This window comes from Muntiacus reevesi, unplaced genomic scaffold (assembly GCF_963930625.1).
Source record: "Muntiacus reevesi unplaced genomic scaffold, mMunRee1.1 SCAFFOLD_98, whole genome shotgun sequence".
Taxonomy (NCBI): Eukaryota; Metazoa; Chordata; class Mammalia; order Artiodactyla; family Cervidae; genus Muntiacus; species Muntiacus reevesi.
Genome location: NW_027077871.1, coordinates 173,992 through 195,284, shown reverse-complemented (window position 1 = coordinate 195,284; position 21,293 = coordinate 173,992). Strand labels below are relative to the sequence as shown.

At 51.7% G+C, this 21,293-nt stretch overlaps 1 protein-coding gene across 2 annotated transcripts in view; it reads left to right on the top strand.

Moving 5' to 3' along the window:
• The window catches only part of CACNA1B (calcium voltage-gated channel subunit alpha1 B), a 216,504-nt gene that overhangs the window by 186,847 nt on the left and 8,364 nt on the right, over positions 1–21,293 (top strand). For both annotated transcript variants that reach the window (XM_065917065.1, XM_065917067.1), the window contains exons 33-39: positions 1,188–1,304; positions 1,711–1,776; positions 2,958–3,049; positions 5,080–5,224; positions 8,976–9,103; positions 14,688–14,784; positions 17,586–17,694. In XM_065917065.1, the coding sequence (XP_065773137.1) occupies positions 1,188–1,304; positions 1,711–1,776; positions 2,958–3,049; positions 5,080–5,224; positions 8,976–9,103; positions 14,688–14,784; positions 17,586–17,694 (754 nt within the window). The remainder of the gene's footprint in view (positions 1–1,187; positions 1,305–1,710; positions 1,777–2,957; positions 3,050–5,079; positions 5,225–8,975; positions 9,104–14,687; positions 14,785–17,585; positions 17,695–21,293) is intronic.

Here is a 21,293-nt window from a genome sequence, read left to right as displayed (position 1 = left end):
AGCTTATGTCCCTCACCAGCAGACAGTCCAGAGTCCCGGGGGGCGGGGGGGGGAAGTAAAGAAGCCAGCCCCTGAGATGAGGCAAGCAAGGGGTGGAGTGAGGCCTGTCCCCCGACGGACACCTTGTCCCAGCCAAGATCAGATGGGCAGCCCTGGAGTGGGATGCCGCTCCTCCCAGGCCCTGCTACCTCCTGCACGAGCTTGCCGCTGCTGCTGCCTCATTCAACACCTGCTCTCTTTCCTCTGTGTCTGACCACTGAATCTGGCAACACAATGTGTCTAGCCTGGGCTGCTTGCATATTTTAAAACAGCAAAGTGTGAGGAAGCTGCTCTCAGGCTGCGTGTGGGTGGGCAGAAGAGGGCACCTGGTTTCTAAGCAAGCAGGGCAGGAAGCCCCCCGTGCCCGTGAGCACCCCTTTCTACTCAGGGACACTGCCCAGAGCCAGGCCTCCTGAAAGGGATGTGCCAGGGATTCAGGTGCCCCTGGGCCAGGGTGGAAGCCTTACTCCCGGGTCATCTGTGGAGTCCAGAGATTATCGGTTTGCTCTGTGCTTGACTTCGGACCCTCCGGATGAGGGCGTGCTGCGAGACATCTTGGGTTCTCTGGAGCAGACACTGGTCCGGGGGCTACGGAGGGGGCTTTTCAGGTGGCAGCAGCAGGACTGCCACCATCTACACCTCCTGTCAGGACTTGTCTGTAGGTCCCTGCCTGGCCCCAGAGGACGTGTCTGCCTCTCTGCTGGGCCCTGGGTGGCAGGGCCTTGCTGGCGTGTGGGAGACAAGGGTGTGGCCGCCGAGTCTGAGGAGAGGCAGCCCCACCCAGTCCTTGGGCTGCTCAGCTGTGTCCTGCGAGAGGCGGTCACTGTTGGAGGCCTGGCAGCGGACGGCCTCCTGTTCCACCTGGCAGCAGGGAGCTGCTTCGCAGGACTTCTCTGTCCCTCTCTGTGGAGGGAGTGTCTCTGATTTGCTGCATGAAAAGTTGTTTGCAATGACAAGCTTTACTTTTGAAAGATTTTCTGATGGCTGATTGCTGCTTAGACTGTGAAGCAGTGACTTTTTGTTTCAGTCTCTCCTCACCTGCTTTTCTTCGGGACACAGTGACTTGGGGAGGTGGGTGGGAAGCCACCTCCCTGTGCCTGTGGGAGGCTGGTTTCTGAAGGTCAGAGCACAATCTCTTTTCCCTGCAGAACAACTTCATCAACCTTAGCTTCCTCCGCCTCTTCCGTGCTGCCAGACTCATCAAGCTGCTCCGCCAAGGCTACACCATCCGCATCCTGCTCTGGACCTTCGTCCAGTCCTTCAAGGTGAGGCCGGGCGTGGCCAGGCAGGGCCTGATCTCTCCCTCGTTGTGCCAGCAGGGAAGCTTCTGCCCCATCGCCCAAGCACTCTCCTTGGGAAGACCAGGGTGGGTGCCCACCCCTCCCACCACTCCCACGGTCCCGGTTGTTGCTGTGATAGTTTGTTAGGACACTTTCAGTTTTACAGAGAGTATCTTGTTTATGCTCACAAAGGGCTGAGGTGGCTTTTATGACTTGGTTTTTAAATGAAGATGATGGGCACTTGGTGAAGGGGCTTGGTGGTCAGTGGGGCTGGGTCTGTAGTCAGCTAAGGCCAGTGTGGCCCAGAGACCCAGCCACTCTCCAGATGTGGTGCAGGCAAGGGGGCGGGTGGCTCTCCTGGCGCTGAGCCGCCCTTCCTGTGTCTCTGCAGGCCCTGCCCTATGTGTGCCTGCTCATCGCCATGCTGTTCTTCATCTACGCCATCATCGGCATGCAGGTGGGTGTGTGCAGGGCGTCACGTGACAGCAGGGACCGGTTGGCACTTAGCTGTGTTTCTGTGAGCCAGGGGCCAGTCTGAGCAATTTATGAACTCAATTCTTAGAAAGACTGTTCTGTAGCTGAGGCCAGGCATTGCCACCCTTTGTGGGCAGATGCACGGCCTTGCTCTTGCGTGGAATCCTGCTGGTCTGTGTCAGGGCGCTGGTGGGCACGATTGCTTGGGTGCTGGGCCTGCACAGTGTGGAGTATTTGAGCATATCCGCATGGCCCAGGTGGCCTGCGTTGCAGCAGCTGGTCATGCCTTTAGCCCAGGAGCACTTCTGAAGGACGTAGGGATGGGAGGTGGTCTCAAATGTTAATTTGTGGTGGCAGGAGACAGTGTCTTAAAGGTTAAGACACTGAAATCTGAAAACTGATTTTTAAACTCTTATTTTCAGGGATTGAAAGTTCTCTTGCTTGAAATTTACTGAGATCTGATGCTATTTAAAACAAATACCTGTTTTTCTTGCTTTGGTCTATGGACATACAAAAACAGCCCAGTGATCTTTGTTTTTGATGGATATATGATAATTCATAAATTTTCAGCTGGATTCCAGATTTTAAGCTACTTAAAGTGAGGGACTTATTTGCATTTCTAACCCTGAAAGAAAGAAATTAAAATGTGTAGAAAGCCCATTGTGGTGTTTGCATAAAAATGTTAAAAAAAACTTTCAAGTGATCTATCAGAATATCAGTATAATTACTGTTTTGGGGTCATTGATGAGAGAGTGAATTTTAAAATGATCCCCTCAGTGCTCGCTTTGGCAGCACACATACTAAAATGATCCCCTCCTTTTGTCTAGCAGAGCCCACCTAAACTTAGCTCTGGGCCCCAGTTTTTATTGGTTATGCTATTTGATCTTGGACAGGTTCGGAGCCAGAGCCTGCTCAAACTGGGCTGTGTGACAGTGACATGTTAGACTTTCCAGAGGTTTTCTCTTCCCTGGAAATAAATGCGCAGATGCTGCTGGAGCCAGACGCCCTGACCCTCTAGCCCCAGCAGCAGTAGTGGCAGCTCCGGTCGGGGTCCGTGCGTGAGGGCAGTCCCCACGTGCACACCCGCAGTCTCTTGCCTGGACACAGCTCCTGAAGACCCAGCGGCACTGGTCTGCAGGGTTGTCTGCCTTTTCTCCATTTCAGGTGTTTGGAAACATTGCTCTGGATGACGACACCAGCATCAACCGTCACAATAACTTTCGGACGTTTCTTCAAGCCCTGATGCTGCTCTTCAGGTGTGTTGTGGGAGGTGGAGGTGGGTCCAGAATCAGAGGCTCCTCATTCAGTGTGTTGTGTAGAGGTAGGTCCAGGCTCAGGGACGCCTTCATTCAAGAAGGACCCAACCCTCTTTTCCTTGTCATACTGGCTTCTCTATGGTGGACCTTTCCAGTTTCTCCTCCCTTTCTGCTTGTTCTTCCTTTATGGCTCCTGGGCCTGAAGTGAGGCCCCCGAGGCAGTCGGCCTGAGACCCCTGGGCTGGGATGGCTCGCCTACCTTGTCTCTGCTGCCCAGCGAGGTCTTGAAGGACAGGTGTCGAAAGAGCCTTTCTTGGTGTGCCAGCCCCAAGCTTCCCATCTGCTTGCCTTAGTGATTTCGGGGATCTCTGGGATCAGGAAGAGCCGACAGCAGAGGGCTGCTATGGACAGAGTGGACCCTCTCAGTGACCCAAGGAACCAAACTGGCCAGACGTGTGGGTCTGAGGGCAGCTCCTTCCACCTCTGTCGCTCACAGGGGCTGCAGTCCCCACGGCTCCAGGGTGCAGTCAAGGGGAGCACCAGGGCAGGGCCTTGAGGAGCACAGACTTGTGTCAGCTCAGAGGCCTCCCTGCAGAGGTGTATGGGAGATGGCTCCCCAGCCATTGCTCTCAGGCGTGGGCACACGTGGACTGGGGCTGTCCACCACCCTGGTGTAAGAATGCACTTGTGGGTAGAGCCCAGAGGGTTGACTGTGTCTTCTTCATTTGCTGTTATCCTCGGGGAGGGGGGGAAGTGCTCTCTCTAGTAATTTGTGATGAGGGGCCTCATAATAAATTAATATTTAATTAATAAATAAACAACAGACCCCACCTTGGGCCCCTTCCTGAGGTTTCCCTGCTATGTCCACTTTTGGGGACACCCAGCTCAGCTGACCCTATGCAGATGCATTTGGGGGGTGTGGGAGCTCATTTTTTGGAGGGTGAGCTCAGGCCAGGCCTGGAGAGAGTTTCTGACTTACTCTTTGCATCAGATAAACAGTATCCTTAGGCTGACAGTTCCCCGAGTCATGTCATTTCTCTGGACTTTAGCTCTTACGTCCACTTTATTTCTTTGTTTATTAATATCCTGCTTTGTGTCACAAAAGATATGAGGCCAGCCTTGATTTTAAATCTTTGATCTCAAAGATCTCTGTTCCTTCGTCATCACATGGGCACCCTCATCATTCAGGCCTGGCACAGGCTGAACTGGCCATTGTTAGTGGGGAGTGGACCCAGCTTCTGCCCAGGACTGACCACACAGAGGCACGCTGGGCCACCTGCAAGTCTGACGCACATCTGGCCTCTGTGCTGGCTTCGTGTACAGGAGCAAAAGGCCACACGGGAGCGCTGCTGTGGTAGCTGCCCAGGGTTGAGGGTTCCTGATGTGTTCCAGAGACGGTAGAAGCTGGGGTAGCTGCGGTAGAGTGAGTGGGGACCGTGGTAAGGGATGAGGTCAGGGAAAGGGCAGCTGCAGCTCCACAGAGCTCTAGGCAGTCATGTAGGGGCTCATCGGGGAGGTCTTTGGTCTGATCTGCTGGGCTACTGGGCGGGGGAGCATCCAGTTAAGGAGCTGTTGCTGCAGCTCAGAAGTGGTTGCTCAGCCCAGGGAGATGGGGTAGTTAAGAGCCTGGCTGTTTTTGAAGGCAGATCAAGATGTGGTGAGAGAGAGGAGACAAGGATGACTCCTGTGTCTTTGGCCTGAGCACTGGGAAGGATGGAGTCACCGCGTCCTGAATCCAGGAGGACTAGGTGGCACACACTGGGGAGGAGATCAAAATCCACGGAGGGAGCTCACCGTGGTGCTGACTTCGGTGCCGTGATTTCTTTCCTGTAACGCGTGCTTTCCCACTTTGGATCAGCTTGAAAATCTAATGTCAGAGGTTTCTTTTTAAGAACCAGCATCTGTTACCCAGACTTAACACCTGTGCAGGATCCCTGTGGGAGGGAAAGCAGTTCTCCTAAATTCCTGGGCTTCCTTCCCGGCCAGTCCTGGGCCTTCCCTCCTGGCCTCACACTCTGCCCTCATCCCAGGAGTGCCACCGGGGAGGCCTGGCATGAGATCATGCTGTCCTGCCTCAGCAGCCGGGCCTGCGACGAGCTCGCCAATGCCACGGAGTGTGGGAGTGACTTCGCCTACTTCTACTTTGTCTCCTTCATCTTCCTTTGCTCCTTTCTGGTGAGTCCTGGGCCCTGTGTGCACCCCATTGCCACATCTGCCTGTCTCAGACCAACTTGAGTCCCCCTGCTCTCTTGCTGACGTCTGATTTTGACCCATGATGCATGAAAGCTGATTCCATGTTGATGGTCCTTGTTTCCTTGGAGATGAGGACCATGTTAATCCTGAAAGGACCCACTGAGTAATGAGCTCCTGTGGGCCTGCCTTTACTTCTGTGGAAAGGGTTTTACATTTCTGCGGGGCACTATCCCTCAGTTCTCAGCTGGAAGGACTTACACCGTGGTGACACGATATAAGCACCAGCACTCTAGCCAGCCTGCCTGTGTCTGATGAGGTTCAGGAAACTCATGGGGTCAGGCTGGAGGTCTCAGCCAGTCACGTCGCAGTGAGTGGATTTTATTACAAGTCAGCAGAAGCCTCTGGGAGACTATGCACAGTGACATCATCTACTTGACATCTAAAAACCTCACTCTGGCTTCTGCTCAGGAGAGGCTGTGTGTGGCCAGGAGCTGATTGGAAGTGATGGTTGGAGAAGGGAGGGTGTGAAGGAAGCTGTGTGGACGAGGGCCACCCTGTACAGGCAGAGCTTACATGATTGGTGACTGAACATGGGCATGAGAGAAAAGGGGAAAGAAAGCTGTGTTCTGGGGTTTGCTGGGGTGATGCAGTGAATGATTCTTCCCGGAGTGGAAAGGTTGGGGAGCTGCACGTGTGGGGATAGGGAGGGAGGGAGGGAGGGAGTTGAGGCATATAGGGGCCTCTGGCTGGAGATGTAAATTCGTTGTCATTAGTGTTTGGTGTATCAGTCAGGCTGGATGATACCCTCTAGGTCCCTGTGTGGTCCAGAGACCCATGACTTAAGCATCACCTGAGCACTTGCTAGAAATTCAGATTCCTGGGTCCCTTCTAAGACTTACCGTACTGGAATCTTTGGGAGAGGGACCCAAGAGTCTGTGTTCTAACAATCTCCCAGGTGCCTCTACTCCCTCCCATACATACACTTTGCTGTGCACTTAGCATAGATCAACTACACTTTAAGAAAAACTTTTAAAAATTAAATACAAAAAAACCCAACGACAAGATAGGAGGCCTCATACTTTGTGATTTAAAATTTGACACCAAAACTTCAGTAACCAAAACAGTATTATACTGGCATAAATCCAAACATATACACTGAACGAATAGAGTTGAGACTAGAAATAAATCCGCATATGCATGGTCAAAAGATTTCTAAGAAGGCTGCTGAAACCATTTAGTTAGGAAACATAAGCTTTACAACAAATGGTGCTGGATACCCACATGCAAAGAAAAATGAAGTTGACTTTACACCATATGCGAAAATTAGCTGTTTAAGACTCTGCACCCGCACTGCAGGGGGCGCACGTTTGATCCCCACTTGGGAAATAGGATCCACATGCTATGGGAAGAAAAGAAAAGAAATTACCTCAAAATTGATGAAGACCTGAATACAAGAGCTTAAACTATAAAACTTTTAGAAGAAAACATTGTAGTCTCAGAGTCATAACCTCAGATTTGGCAAAGGATTCTTAGATTTGACACCATAATCCTGAGTAATAAAAGGAAAAAATGGACTATTCAAAATCTGAAACTTTTGTGCATCAGAGGATACTATTATACAAAGTGAAAAGGCAACCCAAGGAATGGGAGAAAAGTTTTGCAAATCATGTATATGATAAGGGGTTAATATCCAAAATATATAAAGAGCTCCTGCATCTCAACAACAAAAGATAACCATCTAAAAATGGACAAAGTACTTAAAGAGACATTTCTCTAAAAAAAAGCTGTACAAATGGCCAACGAGTACATAGAAATATTCTCAACTTCAGTAATCATTAGGGAAAAGCAAATCAAAACCCATGAAATACCACTTCATATCTATTAGTATTGCTATTTGAAAAAACAAGACAAAATAGCAAGTTTTGTGAGGATATGGAGAAACTGACACCCTTGTGCACTGCACATGGAAATGTAAAATGGTATAGCCACCATGGAAAACAGTATGGTGATTCCTTAAAATATTAAATGTAGAATTATGGTATGATTCAACAATTCTACTTTTGGGCGTAGCCCAAATGTCCGCCAGTAGATGAATGGATAAACAAATTGTGCTTCAGTTCAGTCGCTCAGTCACGTCCAACTCTTTGTGACCCCATGGATTGCAGCATGCCAGGCTTGCCTGTCCATCACCAACTCCCAGAGCTTGCTTAAACTCATGTCCATTGAGTTGGTGATGCCATCCGTCTATCTCATCCTCTGTTGTCCCCTTCTCCTCTTGCCTTCAATCTTTCCCAGCATCAGGAACTTTTCCATTGAGTCAGTTCTTCACATTAGGTGGCCAAAGTATTGGAGTTTCAGCTTCAGCATCAGTTCTTCTAATGAATATTCAGGGTTGATCTCCTTTATGATTGACTGGTTTGATCTCCTTGCAGCCCAAAGGACTCTCAAGAGTCTTCTCCAACACCACAGTTCAAAAGCATCAATTCTTCCACACTCAGCTTTCTTTGTGGTCCAATTCTCACATCCAGGCATGACTACTGGAAAAACCATAGCTTTGACTAGATAGACCTTTGTTGGCAAAGTAATGTCTCTGCTTTTTAATATGCTGTCTAGGCTGGTCATAGCTTTTCTTCTAAGGAACAAGTGTCTTAATTTTATGGCTGCAGTCACCATCTGCAGTGATTTTGCAGCCCTCCCAAAATAAAGTCTGTCACTGTTTCCATTGTTTCCCCATCTATTTGCCATGAAGCAATGGGACCAGTTGCCATGATCTTCGTTTTTTGAATGCTGAGTTTTAAGCCAGCTTTTTCAGTCTCCTCTTTCACGTTCATCAAGAGGCTCTTTAGTTCTTCTTCACTTTATGCCATAAGAGTGGTATCATCTACTACATTTGTCATAAACAAGTTGTACAGACCTGCAAAGGAATATTATTCAGCCATAAACAAGAATGAAGTTCTGACAAATGCTGCAATATGGATCAACTTCGAAAACATCACACTAAGTGAAAGAAACCTGACACAAAGGTTACACGTTGTATGGATCCTTTTGCTTGAAATGCCCCAAATAGATAACTTTCTAGGTACAGAAAGGAGATTGGTGGTTTCCAGAGAATGGGAAGACAGATGTATAAGGAATGATTACTTAGTACCGTGTATTCTTCAGGAGTATGAAAAAAATTTGAAACTAGGTAAGTATTGTGCATACACTAAATGCCACTGAATTGTAGACTTACTTGTATGTTAAGTGAATTTCAACTCAGTTTAAAAAAACAAAACAAAATGCCTGAGTTTTAGGTCTCTAGAGCTCAAGTTATTAAGTCCAAAGTTGCCACTTTCCTTGAAGGCTTAGTGAGAAGGGGAAAGCTGGGGACCTCATAATGGGGAAGATTAACCCAGATGGCAGGACAGATGGTTGGCAGGAGTTGACAGGACTGAGTGAGGATGGTGCAGGAGATGTAGAGACTGAAGCCTTCAGAGGACCAGATCCTGGGCTAGGGTTGGCCTGTGGGACCTGGAACCAGGGAAGGATGATGCTGTTGGTAGTGGCGATGTGCAGGGGGCCTGGGAAGCCCTGTGAGAGGTCATGGGGGGAGCAGGTGGGGCAGGCTCTACCTGAGTCAGTGACCTCTGCTGCCCTAACTGCCTCACACAGAGACTTCTGTTGCAGGGGAGGGGGAGGGCAGGGGGCAGTCTGAGGTTTCTGGACGTCACCTCTTTTCCTTCCTGTCCTGCAGATGTTGAACCTCTTTGTGGCTGTGATCATGGACAATTTTGAGTACCTTACGCGGGACTCTTCCATCCTAGGGCCTCACCACCTGGACGAATTCATCCGGGTCTGGGCTGAGTACGACCCGGCTGCGTGGTGAGTGAGCCCCTGTGCTGCGTGGCCCTCAGGGTTGGTACACACCACCCGCAGGTCTCAGCACAGGGCCGGGTCACTGCAGGCATGTTTCTAATGAGCGACCCCCTTTGGGTTTTGGTGGGGGTCGGGGCTCCATCCTGATACACATGGGGTGCTGCTGAGCTTCCTCCTGGGAGGTACACTCACGCTAGCTCCCTGTGCCCTTCTGTACAGCTCCCTGGGCTGAGAGATCCTCTTCTCAAGCCTGTAGTCCAGCCCTTAGGAGGTTGCCTGGGGGTCGTGGAAGGTCTTCAGGGGGTTGTGACACTCAGGTTCCTATTGGGCAGGAGCTCACTGTCTTCTCACAAGGCATGTCACATCTGGGTTGTGAGAGGTCACGGGGCAAAACCCTCTCATAAGGCTCCGAGGCCTCTGTGGCCAGAAACAACGTGAGGCCTTAGTTCTTTTCCTCTGGGCTCAGGGCCCGTCTGCCTGCTGCCTTCTGGAGGACAAGAGCCAGTGCGCCTCTGTGTCACCAGCCCAGGCTGTGAATAGAGGGTTTTCGGTAAACTTTTATTGAAATCAGATGAACTGCCAGAAAAGGTCTAGTGTGTTTGAGGCCCTTTGGTCATGGTGCAAAACTGTTAATGCATTGCTGTTTCATAAGTGAGGGCCAAGTGCTTCCAGACAATGCAAGGGTCTCCTGAAGAGAGTGATTGGGTCAGAAGACAGTGAGGACCATGTGTTTCTTGGGGGAGCCCTGCACACCTGTGATGTTTTGTCCTCGGGCCCAGCACAGCAGTGTGGCTCCTCCATCTGCCCGTTTGTCTGTCCCTTTGTTGAGTTCATTCTCTTGCCTGTTTGTCTGTCTTTTGTCGAGCACTTGTTCCCTTGCTCATTCATTCAGGCACCCTCCAGAGTCGTGACTTGAGGAGTCACTAAGGACATGGCCTCTGCAGCAAAACATGGGATGTGGAGGGAGGCCCAAGAGACATGGCTACTGGGTGAGACCCAGGCCTGCTCAGTACCTTGCTCACAGTGAGCCTAGGATTGAATAAGTACCAGGGAGGGGGCTCCAGGGAGACAAGAAGAGCGTGGAACTGGGGTGCTTCCCCCTTCTTTCTCGCAGGCGCCCCAGCCTGCCTGCATCCCTGTTGTATGACTCTGCATTCGGTCACCCGTTGTGTGGTAGAGGCCTGGAGGAGATGGTCAGTGTCCTCATGGGAGGACCCTGGGACTCTGAATCCAAGCTCAACAAGGGGAACACTGAGGAGCTCTCTGATCCCCCAGACCCCCAAAGGGCTGGGAGCTTGACTGGGCTCCTGTACCTGCCTCTGATCCAGTCTTCTTAGCCCTCCCACCTATCACAGTGAGGACACAGAAGGTGCTATGTGAGGCCCTTTCCAAACTGGGCAGTGCCAGGGCCCTGGGGCTCTTCTAGGCCTAGAGCATCTCTGAGTGTTTTTCACTGCAATGAAGAATTCATAGTTTTCACACAGTGCAGAACAAGCCTGCCTGTTGTTTATGTCTCATGTATATGACTTTTCATGGTCTTAGAGCGTCCTGTCGCTTTTAGCACATTTGCCCGCAGCACGTGCTGGAGCTCGCAGGCTCAGGCGTATTCCAGGGCTGTCTGGTCAGGAAGGCCCAGTCAGATCGAAGGGGAGACTGATCACACCCGAGACCTGGTCCTTGTCAGGCAAAGGGCAGGAGAGAGTCCAGCTGAGGCAGGACTGAGACTCATTCCAGGAGGATCCTGCTGACTGTGGTCTAAAGAGATGCTGCTGTTTCTGGGCATATTTTTTCCTAGAGGAGATTTGTGTTGTAGAAAGCAGAGAGATTGTGTAGAATGTGACTTGGACTAACAGGCAAAGGAAGGTCAGTGCAGGTCTGCCAGAGGGGAGTGACATCCCCCAGATCTTTGTGAACTGTAGACCCAGCACCTCCCCAACAGTCGAAAACTGATTCAAGACATATAAGAAGTGGGCCTGGGTCAGGCTGCAGCTTTGTGATTGTGCACAGAGATGCTGATTGTTTCCCAGACCCAGAGTTCTAGACCTGGGGCCTCGGGAAGACATGGGCATTCAGGGATATGGTGAAGAGCTGATGGAAGAGAAGGGGGCAACCTGTAAGCTTCACTGCAGAGTGCAGCACCATGCAAGAAAACATGCGATCTGCGGCCCAGAAGAAGCACAGACATGACCTGCAGCTGGCCCTCAGACCCGCTGCTCCAGTGAGAGGCTAGGGCAGCAGAAGGCTGGGCAGAGACAGCTAAGCAGACCAGGCTTGGACCCCTCATCTGGGCAGGCTGGAGCATGCTTTGAGGCTTCCATTAGCCTCTCTGACCGATGCAGGGCCCTGACCATCTTTATTTCCCAGGGACCATCTACTGTCTCCTTATTCTTAGGGAGCCTAAAACAAAAGTGAACTTTGTGAAAATTTCTCAAGCTTTTGTGTGTATGTATATATACTATGTGTGTGTGCACAAGCGTGTGCATGTGTGTTGTCTGTGCACAGATCTGTGTACACCAGAGTGTGTGTGTCTTTATGTGCAAGCAGGCACATACCTGTGTGTACGTGTTTTTGCGTGCTTATGAGTGCAGTGCATCTTTGCGCGTGTGTGGTGTGTGTGTGCATGTGTGTGTGAATGCAGTGCATGGGCATGTACGTGCCCATGTTCCCTACTCTTCCATAATGTGTGCATGGGCATGTATGTGTGTGCGTGTGTGCACACGCGCGCTGTGGGAAGGTGAGGAGAGCATGGAATTAGTGCCTTCTGGTGCTGCCTCCCCCACCCTCCCTTGTGTTGTTGCCGCCACACTTCGTGGTAAAGTGCAGAGACTCTGACGGAGAGTCAGGACCACCCCCTGTGTGATGAGTCTGCTTATCCTCACACTCATCCATCTGTTCAGTAAGCATCCTGAGCCTGGGCCATGCGCTGGGGCCTGCACCCTCAGCTCTGCTCAGCCCAGCCGGCCGTGGGCAGAGGAGCGCAGTGTGAGGCCAGGGCCTCTCTGAGCCCGGAGAGGCTGGTGAGTCAGAGGAGGTGGCAGCTGAGCTGAGCTGCAGGGGCAAGAGGGATGGAGCTGGGGAGGAGGGGTGGGGGCAGAGGGAAAGGGGAGCTGACTGCCTGGCTGGGGGGAGAACACATGGTAAGCATGTGTTGTGAGGGGCTGAGAAAGGCCTTGATGTTGGGGTCCAAAAGTGGCCTTTGGCTGTTTTTCATGGACAGCAGGAACAGTTTTGAATCAGAGTGACCGTATCAGGCCTACACTTTTCCTCTGGTGGCATCTGAGGGGTTTGACAGCAGAAGAGAGGAGATAAATGGGGTCTTGGGAGGAACTAGGGCTTTGCCAGGCTTCCAGCCTCTGTGTGGGCATCCTTTGGGTCCATGAGGTTAGCAAGCACTTGGGTGAGGCCAGAGTGGGGCTTTCCCTTTATTCCCTCTTTTCCAGAAGTAAATGCATCACAGTTTGGAGCTAGTTGGACTGATGGGGCCATGGTGCAGGAAAGGGAAGCAACGGCATTGACCAGGGTGCCCACCCTGGGAAAAGGGGGTCCTTAGCTGGACCTGCAGTTTCCAGGGGAGGACATGGTATGTTCAGGGAGGTGGGGATAGTGACGAGAGCCAGGTGTGGAGAGAAGCTTTGCCAAGGAGGCCTTGGGGTCTCAGGCACTGAGGGGGTGAGGGAATGGGCTGTCAGAGAGCTGATGAAGGAGACCCAGGTGTAGACGGACCAACAGCCGTGCTGTGTGTGAAGTGGACACTCTGGCCCGACACTGTCTGCATGGAGTGTCTCCTGCCTGCTGGGGGCTCTGGAGTTTGTCGGGTTGCCATGTCTCCTGGGTACTCCGTCTGTCCTCCCTGGGCCCCCAGCTGGGCGCTGCCTGTCCAGCCTCCCCTGGCTCCACCTCCAGGCAGTGCAGCGCAAGGATGGGCGTGCGGGATGGGCTCCTCATGCCTCTGTGGCCATAACCTGTGACATTTCCTTTCCAGTTTCTGGATCCATTATAAGGATATGTACAGTTTGTTGCATTGTATTGCGCCACCCGTTGGCTTAGGGAAGAACTGCCCTCGTAGGTTGGCCTACAAGGTTTGCTACTTCAGAGCCTCCATCCGACATACTCTTCCCTGCTCGAAATGCAAACACAGCACACAGTCCCTGCCTAGTGTGGAAGTGATGACACCTCTTGCTCCTCCTGCCCTGTCCTGCCCACACTCCAAGCCCCTGGACGGTTTGGTTTCCCATCGAACTCCTGACCCCTCCAGCTGGCTGGGGGCAGGCAGCCTCGTGAGACTGCATACAGAGCTTTCTGCTGGGCCCTGAAGACGAGGACCAGCCGCTGGTGGGAGTAGGGGACCAGGTCCCACCTGTGCCAAGGAAGCAGCTGTCCCACCCAGATTTGCCTCTGGACTCTTGAGGGCAGACTGATGCTCACACAGGCCAGAGGCCAAGGGCCCCAGAGGAGGGGATATGGGCACAAGTAGACCAGGAACAGTGGCCCCAACAACCCAGGGTTCCAGATTCCTGCAGAGGAGAGCGCAGAGTGGGGACCCAAAGACAGGTCCTCCTGCTTCACCTCTGGACTGATCCGCTCGGCTGAGCCCAGAAGTCTTGGGAGGAGGACCGGACCCAGGACCATCTGGGGTGGATCCACCGGCCTGGAGAAGGCTGTCACTCCTCTCTCTTGGGCGGCCTGAACCTGACCCTATCTCTGGGAACCCAAGCAGGTCCCATAAGCAGCTGTCCCGGGGTGGAGGTGAGGCTTCCAGCCTGGTGGCCAGTCTGCCTAAGGAGGTTGCAGTCATCAAGCCTAAATGCCTACCTTGGTCTAGAGCCTTATTCCATATGTCGGTCCCAGCCCTTCCTGGTGTGCTGTCAGGAGGCTGCAGGAGTGACACCAAGCCATATCCCATCCCGCGACCCCAACCCTGCAGTTTCCTGCCCAGCCCTGACCGAACAGTGGCCCTGCTCCGGGCAGGGCTTGGGTGTCTCTGGGCTTGTAGCAGGGCTTGTCCCCACGGACTTTGTCTCTAGAGCCTTGGGGCCCACTGCAGAACAATGTGGCTCCCACACTAGTTTTCTGGCCTGTTTTAGGCTTTTCTCCAATTTTTAAGCCTCTTGGCTCATTTGGAAGCAAATTAGGCATGAAGGAAAGCTGATGTTTCTGCCGTGGTTCTCCAGCCAGCTTCTTTGGTCACTGGACAGCTGTCTCCCAGCTGGCATGTTGAAACAGCTCTTTTCCAATTTGGCATTATCCATGGCTTCTGAAAGTATAAAATCAGAGTTGACAACCCAAAGCCACCCTGATGCAGCCTCTGTCATCTCCCCATGTTCATTAGCTCAGATGCCCCCTGCTCACTCCCTGTGTGGGGCCAGAGTGTGGAGGTGAGGCTGGGGGGCTAGGAGGGGATTGAGCCCCCCACAGAAAGCCCTCATACCGCTTGTTTTGACTTCTGGCATTTAATCTGACGCTGGTTAACTGCTCTGTTTTCTTGTCTGCTTCCTCCCCCGCCCTCCTGCTGCGCCCCTCCCGGGGACCCCTCCTGTGGACCCCTCCCGTGGACCCCACTCTGCCTCTGTCCTATGGGCTGGGTCTCCAGTGGGCGCATCAGCTACAATGACATGTTTGAGATGCTGAAACACATGTCCCCGCCCCTGGGGCTGGGGAAGAAATGCCCTGCTCGCGTTGCATACAAGGTAGACCCCACCCCTGCATGCCACAGGCTGTCTGTGCTGGGCTCCCATCTCTTCCGGGGCTTGTCTGTCTGTCTGCTGCTCTACCGTCTCTCTGTTTCTTTCTTTTCTCTGTCCCAACCTTCTCCGCGTTCTTCCCAACGGAGGGAAACAGACACTGTGAAGTGTCTCTACACTGGCCCCTTGTCCCCTAGGGCTGCCCCCTCTGAGAGCCCCCCAAGAGGCTCAGGAAGATGGGGCCAGAGCCCAATATCTGCCTTTTCTCCTTCCCTTCTCTTCCTCAGAAAGGAGGGGACAAACTAACTTTTTTGACAGAGGCTGTTTTTGTTCTGAGCTCAGGACCACACTCGGATCCTCTGTCCCCCAAGCCTCTGATGTGAGCAAAGTTGTTCAGCCCTCAGTGTCTGGCCCTGCAAGGCCTCTGCAGGGTGCACCAGTGGAACCCACACCCAGCTCTGCATGTGCTGAACTTCCCAGGCTATGGAGGGAATATTTTCTAGAACTTCATGAGTCCATGGAGCCTTAAGAAGGAAGGGTGCTGGAGAGAGGCACCCTGCCCTCGTTCCTGGGCCTCCAGAGGGTCCTGTGGGAGTGAGAACAACCTCTGGGGCCTGGGTGGTCCCTTGTCCCTCCCTCTCTGTTGCCGAGGGCCTAGTGGGCTGAGCTGCAAAGAGGGGGTAAACTGAGGACACTCCCAGGCCTCCCCCTGGCTACATGAGCAGGCCACGTGGCCCCATTCCCAAGTCTGCTCCTACCTGCCCCTGCATCCCCAGTCACCGCCCACCCCCCCCCCCCCTCCCGCCTTGGTGAGTAAGCACTTTCCACCCCTCCAGCACTCCCAGCCTGAGAGCCCTCTAGCAGTCCCAGTGGTTACATGACTCAGCCAGCACAAATCTGGAGCCTAGCTGCCATCTCCTTGTCTCTGAGCAGGCTTCCCACAGAGCTTTGGTCTGTCTGGTTCTGTCCACGTTGTCTGTTTCTGTGCTCTGATTCTGGTCTTGCATCTATCCCCTGGCTCAGCATAGCCTCTGGGAGCTAAGCGGCTCCTCTGGGCCACACGTGATGCCTCTGGTGTCCTCCTTGGTCCTCCCTTGCCCGGCATGCGTGTCAAGTCTGCCTAGAGGCCCCGCATGCAAGGCTGTGACACTGTCCTCGAGAAGGAGAGCTCTGTCCTCACTGACACCTGGGCCAGGGTAGGCAGGGAAGGCCATGATGGGATAGCCACTGGAGTTCCTTCCTAGGTGTGCTGGCCAGCTCCAAGGTTCTGGGCATGAGGAGACCAGGAGAGGCCTCAAGTTTAGTGAGAGCAGATTGTCTTGGTGAGTTGGGGAGGGCCCAGGAGATGCGCAGAGTGCCATGGCTAGAGGGTCTAGGCCCAGGCGGAGATGCCTGTCTGTTTGCCCTGGTCTCACCCCTCTGCTGCTCCCAAACTCCTGGCCCTTTGGGGCCTGGGTGGGCAGATGCGGGGCTCTGGTAAAGGTGCCCTGGATGGAGCTCTCCTCTCTGGGAAAACACCTGCTTGTTCTTCCTTCATGCTGGCCCCTGACTCCCTGGCTCCGCTTGAGAGGAATCCCTCTGCCTCTCCCACTGCTGTCCGTACTGGTCTGCAGGAGCACTGTGCTCTGGGAGCCGTGTGTGTCACACAGGTGATGAGTGAGGTCCTAGGACCAGGATCGGAGGTGCCAAGTGGGGCTTTGCCAGCATTCGGGGACAGAGTGTGGGTGTTGTCTCCAGCCACCTGCCCTCCATCAGGCTGAACACTGGATTTGGTTCCAGAATGTTGGGGGTAGAGTGGCCTTACCCAAAGAAGGGACAGAGAGGCTGCCATATCACAGGGTTTAGGCTTGGCAGAGGTCAGCATACCCCAGGGAGGGGCCCTGTACCCCCACCTCTGGCTCCCACCCTGGTAAGGAATGAAGAGGCTGCTGGGGGAGGACAGGGGCCCACAGCGCCCCAAGGGCTCCCCGTGGCCAGCACGGTGGCCACCCCATGGCCAGGACGCTCCAGACACGTCTGAGGCCATTTTCCTCCGGGAGGTCAGCTAAGTTCTTAAAGCCTCAGGCTCTGGGCAGCTGCTGGTTATTACCAGAGGATTTTGGTACAGACACACTCCTATTTCCAGCTGTTCTGTCCTAGAAAATGGAAGAGAGGGGAGGGGGCTGTTCACCTAATGGTGAAACAGGGGGAAAGCGTGCACGGCCCCCAGTCTGGTTAAGTGCTTGTGTCCCTGTGGGATGGCCCTGGGCCCCTGTGCAGCTGGCGGAGCCCGAGGCCCTTGCAGTCACATCTGTTGGGTCCTTCCCCTGTACGGAGCTGGCCTCTAAGACTTTCCTTGTTGCCTTGGGCTGGTGCCACTGAGCATCCTTCCCTAGCCCCTAGCTAGGTGGTGAGACACAGAGGCCGTCCCGGGGCTTCTGTCTCCTCGCTGGGAACTGACCTCCGAGCTTGCGGCCCTGGCTGCCCTACCACTTGCCTGATGCTCCTGTCTGTGGACTGTCCCAGGGGTCCTGCTGCCCAGGCCCTTCTTCAGCCTAGGCCACACACTTGTTCTATCATGGGCAGTGGGCTGGGGTCCCTCTGGCTGAGACATGCCTGTTCTTTCAGAGGAATCCAGGCTTCTGGCCTGGCCCCATTGGACAGTATTTACCTGGACTGCTGTCTTTCTGTAGTGAAGGGAATCCTCAGCTCAGATGAGGGTAGGGGTCCAGGGATAGTGTGAATGCTGGCAAAACTCCCATCCACCCAACATCTCCTGGTCCTGGGACCCCTGGGAGGCCCGGCCTGATTTGCCCCCTTATCCCCAGCGCCTGGTTCGTATGAACATGCCCATCTCCAATGACGACATGACCGTCCACTTCACATCCACGCTGATGGCCCTCATCCGGACCGCACTGGAGATCAAGCTGGCTCCAGGTGAGAGAGGCAGCCCGGAGGGGAGGGCGCAAAGCAGGGCCATGTGACCGCCCCACCCCCTCTGAGAGCCTCCCCAGGCCGCCGTGCAGGGCGGGGAGGGGCTGTCTGGACAGCTCCTTGTCAGACCCTGGCCTTGTCGCCTGAAGCCGTCCTGCATGGTAGCGCTGCAGTAACCCCATCTACATGTACGGAGGCTGAGGTGGTGTGAAACTGAATGACCCCAGATGACCCATAGTCATGCGGTGCAGGAGCCTGTGTCACGTGGGCCATGCCCCTTACAAGCCGAAGAGTACCCCTTCCCCATCGTGAGCCTAGTCCCCCCCTCAGGGCCTCTCCTGGGTTTCTGACAGGACCGTGAAGCCCCCACCAGGTCAAGGAGGAAATGGGCCTCCCGCTTGTCCTCCTCTCCCGCCCTCCTCACGTGGTGACTGCTTTCCCTTCGCAGAGAAAATGGAGGGCCCTCCCCCTACGTCGCTTCCTCCCTGCATCCGTGCCCTTGAGGTTGGTCCTCTCTTGTGTAAACTGATGAGCTGAGGCCAGTCTCCCCTCTTTGCACATTCTGTACTGTTTTCATCATCTACCCTAGGATGTCATGCCCAAAATTCTATATTCTATTTCTTGCCCTATCAACTTTCTCTTCTGGGTTATTTCTATCAATGTATAAATGTGCTGTTATTTTGCCTATTTTTTAAAAGTTCTTCTCTTCCCCTACGCAACCCCCCCCCACCATCAACTTCTCTGTTTTTCTTCTTTCCTTCCTAGCAACAGGAGAAATGGGTCCGCATTGTCTCTGATTTCTCCTTTCCTAGCCTGCAGTCCAGCTTTCACAGCACAAAGCTTTGCTGGCACTGCTCTTGTCAAGTTCTGCAGGAACCTCCCCTTGCCCTGTGGCCTGTCCACAGCCTGTCCGTAGTAGTCCCTCCCTTTTGTGTAAAACCCCTCGTGCCTTTTTTTTTTCCTTCTGTTTTTTCCCCAACCTCTGAAGGTCATTGTGTGCTTCAGACACACATTCTCACCTTTTCCCATGGCTTTACATGTTGTGAATTCCAGTTTTGTATTTTTAGTCCAGGCTTGCTTCTAAACCCCAGGCTTATATAGCCCACACATCATTTGCCAACTCTGCTTGGAGGCCCAATAAACATCTAGAATCCACGTGCTGACCCTCGTGCTCCAGATACTCCCCAGATTCCTCCCTGTCTCAATTAGTGGAAACACTCTTAGAGTTACTCAGGCCAACACTTTGGGCATCATTTTTGTCTCCTACTTTTTTCTTATCCTATTTCTGATCCATATTTCTGAACCCTTGCAACATCTTCTGACTCCACCTTCAAAATGCACCTAGAATATGATCAATGTCTACTCTCTCTTCCTGCCACCTCTTGGTCCACGTCACTCTGTCAGGTCTTGGCTGGGATTGTTGCAGTAGCCTTCTCACTGGTCTGCTTCTGCCCTTGCCCTTTCTCTCTTCAACACAGCAGCCAGAATGGTCATGCTAAAAATCAAACCAGTAACATTAACAAACCTCTAGCTAGCCTGATCATAAAAAATAGAAGATAAAAATAACCTATATAAGGAACGAAAGAGGGAGCATCGCTATACATCCTGCTGACATTAAATGGATAACAGGGAAATTTTATGAACAACCCTATGTGGATAACTTCAGTAACTTAAATGAAATGGAAAAATTCCTTGACACAAACTATGAGGCTCTTTCAAAAATAGATAACCCGAAAAAAGGAAATAGATAGCCTGAGTAATACTGTATATATTAAATAAGTTAAATTCATAGTTAAAAATCTTCTAAGAAAGAAAATCATGGGTCTAGTTGGCTCCATTGATGAAGTCAACCAAACATTTAAGGAGGAAATAATTCTATACAAACTCCTCTAGACAATAGAAAAAGAGAAGATAGTTCCCAATTTATTTTATGAAGCCAGCATTGTTCTGATACCAAAACTAGGCAAAGACATTATAAGCAAAGATGATAGACATTCCTCATGAAGACAATAAAATTTTCAGTGAGTGTTAGCAAACTGAATATGATGACTAAAGTAGGATTTATCCTAGGAATGAAAAATGCAAATTTGAGCTCAATCAATACAACTTAATATGTCAAAGAAGAAAAACTACATGATTATCTCAATAGATACAGAAAAAGCTTTGACAAAATTCAGCATCCACTTATGATACACAAATGCTATTGTAAACTAGAAATTAAAGCAAACTTCTACGGTCTGATCAAGGGTATCTATGACAAACCTACAGCTGCTGACATGTTTAACAAAGAAGCCTGGCTCCTTTCCCCCTGAGATGAGTAACAAGGCAAGGATGTCTGCTGTCACTATTTTTGTGAAATATCATACTTGAGATTCTAAGCATTGTGACAAGTCAAGAAAAAGAGACAAGAGGTGTGCCAATTGGAAAGGATGAAAGAAAATTGCCTCTATTCATGATTGACGTGATTATCTATGTAGAAAATCTCAAAGAATAGAATAAAAAGTTAACAAAACTGAAGCATCTACATGCCTAGGAACATGAAGCATTGCTGGAACCACTGAAACCTAGAAACAGACAAGAAGGCACTTCATTAGAGCCTTCAGAGTGATCACAGCCTCGCTAACACCTTGATTCTCTGACCTCCAGAACTAGATGGTATATTTCTGTTGTTTAAAGCTGTAAAAAGAAATTACTAAAACTGAAACGTGAGTATAACAAGGTCAATATATAAAAAACAAGTATATTTCTATAGATTAGCTATTGAAATTGAAAAATGTTCCACCCAAATCATTGAATATTTTTATAACTCTAAAAATATATATGCTAGCGTGTGTGCCACACATTTCAGAATATTGACCAGAAGAATCTCCTTTGATAAATAAGCCACGTTCATGCCTTGGCAGACTCAGTATTGTCATTTCTTCTCCTATTGATCAGTAGCGTCAATGTCATCCCAATCAAAATCCCAGCAGGATTTTTGAGATAAGCTTTAGAAACTGACCCTAAAATATACGTAGAAAGCAAACAAATGTGAATGACAAAAACAATTTTGAAAAGAAAGAAAAAAAATGACAATATTAAGTACTGAGGAGAATGCAGAAAACTCAGATTCTTGTGTTCCTAGTGGACACAGTGGCGCAGCTGCTTTGGAAAAGTCTCGCAGTTCTTTATCGTGGGGCCCAGCCATCCCGCACCTAAGGGGGATGACATGAAAATACACACATACAAACCTCTCTGCTGAAGTTCACACCTTTATTCATAATCACCCCAAACTGTAAAGAACTCAGGTGTCAACCAAGTGGTGACCAATAAGCAAACTGGTGTGTCTTTGTGATGAGACAGTTCTCGCTCAGCAACTGAGAAAGAGGTCGCTGATGTGTTGGCGTGGGTGGGTCTCAGACACATCATGCTGGGTGGAAGGTCAGACTCGACAGCCAGCATGTTATGTGATGCCATCTGTATGACATTCTGAGAAGTTGAAATAGTAGAGACAGAAAACACATTGGTGATGCCAGGACCCTGGAAGGGGTCGAAGGGGTGGAACACAAAGGGTGCAGAGGGAGCTGGGCAGGGGTGCCGTGCTCCTGCCTGAATTGTGGTGA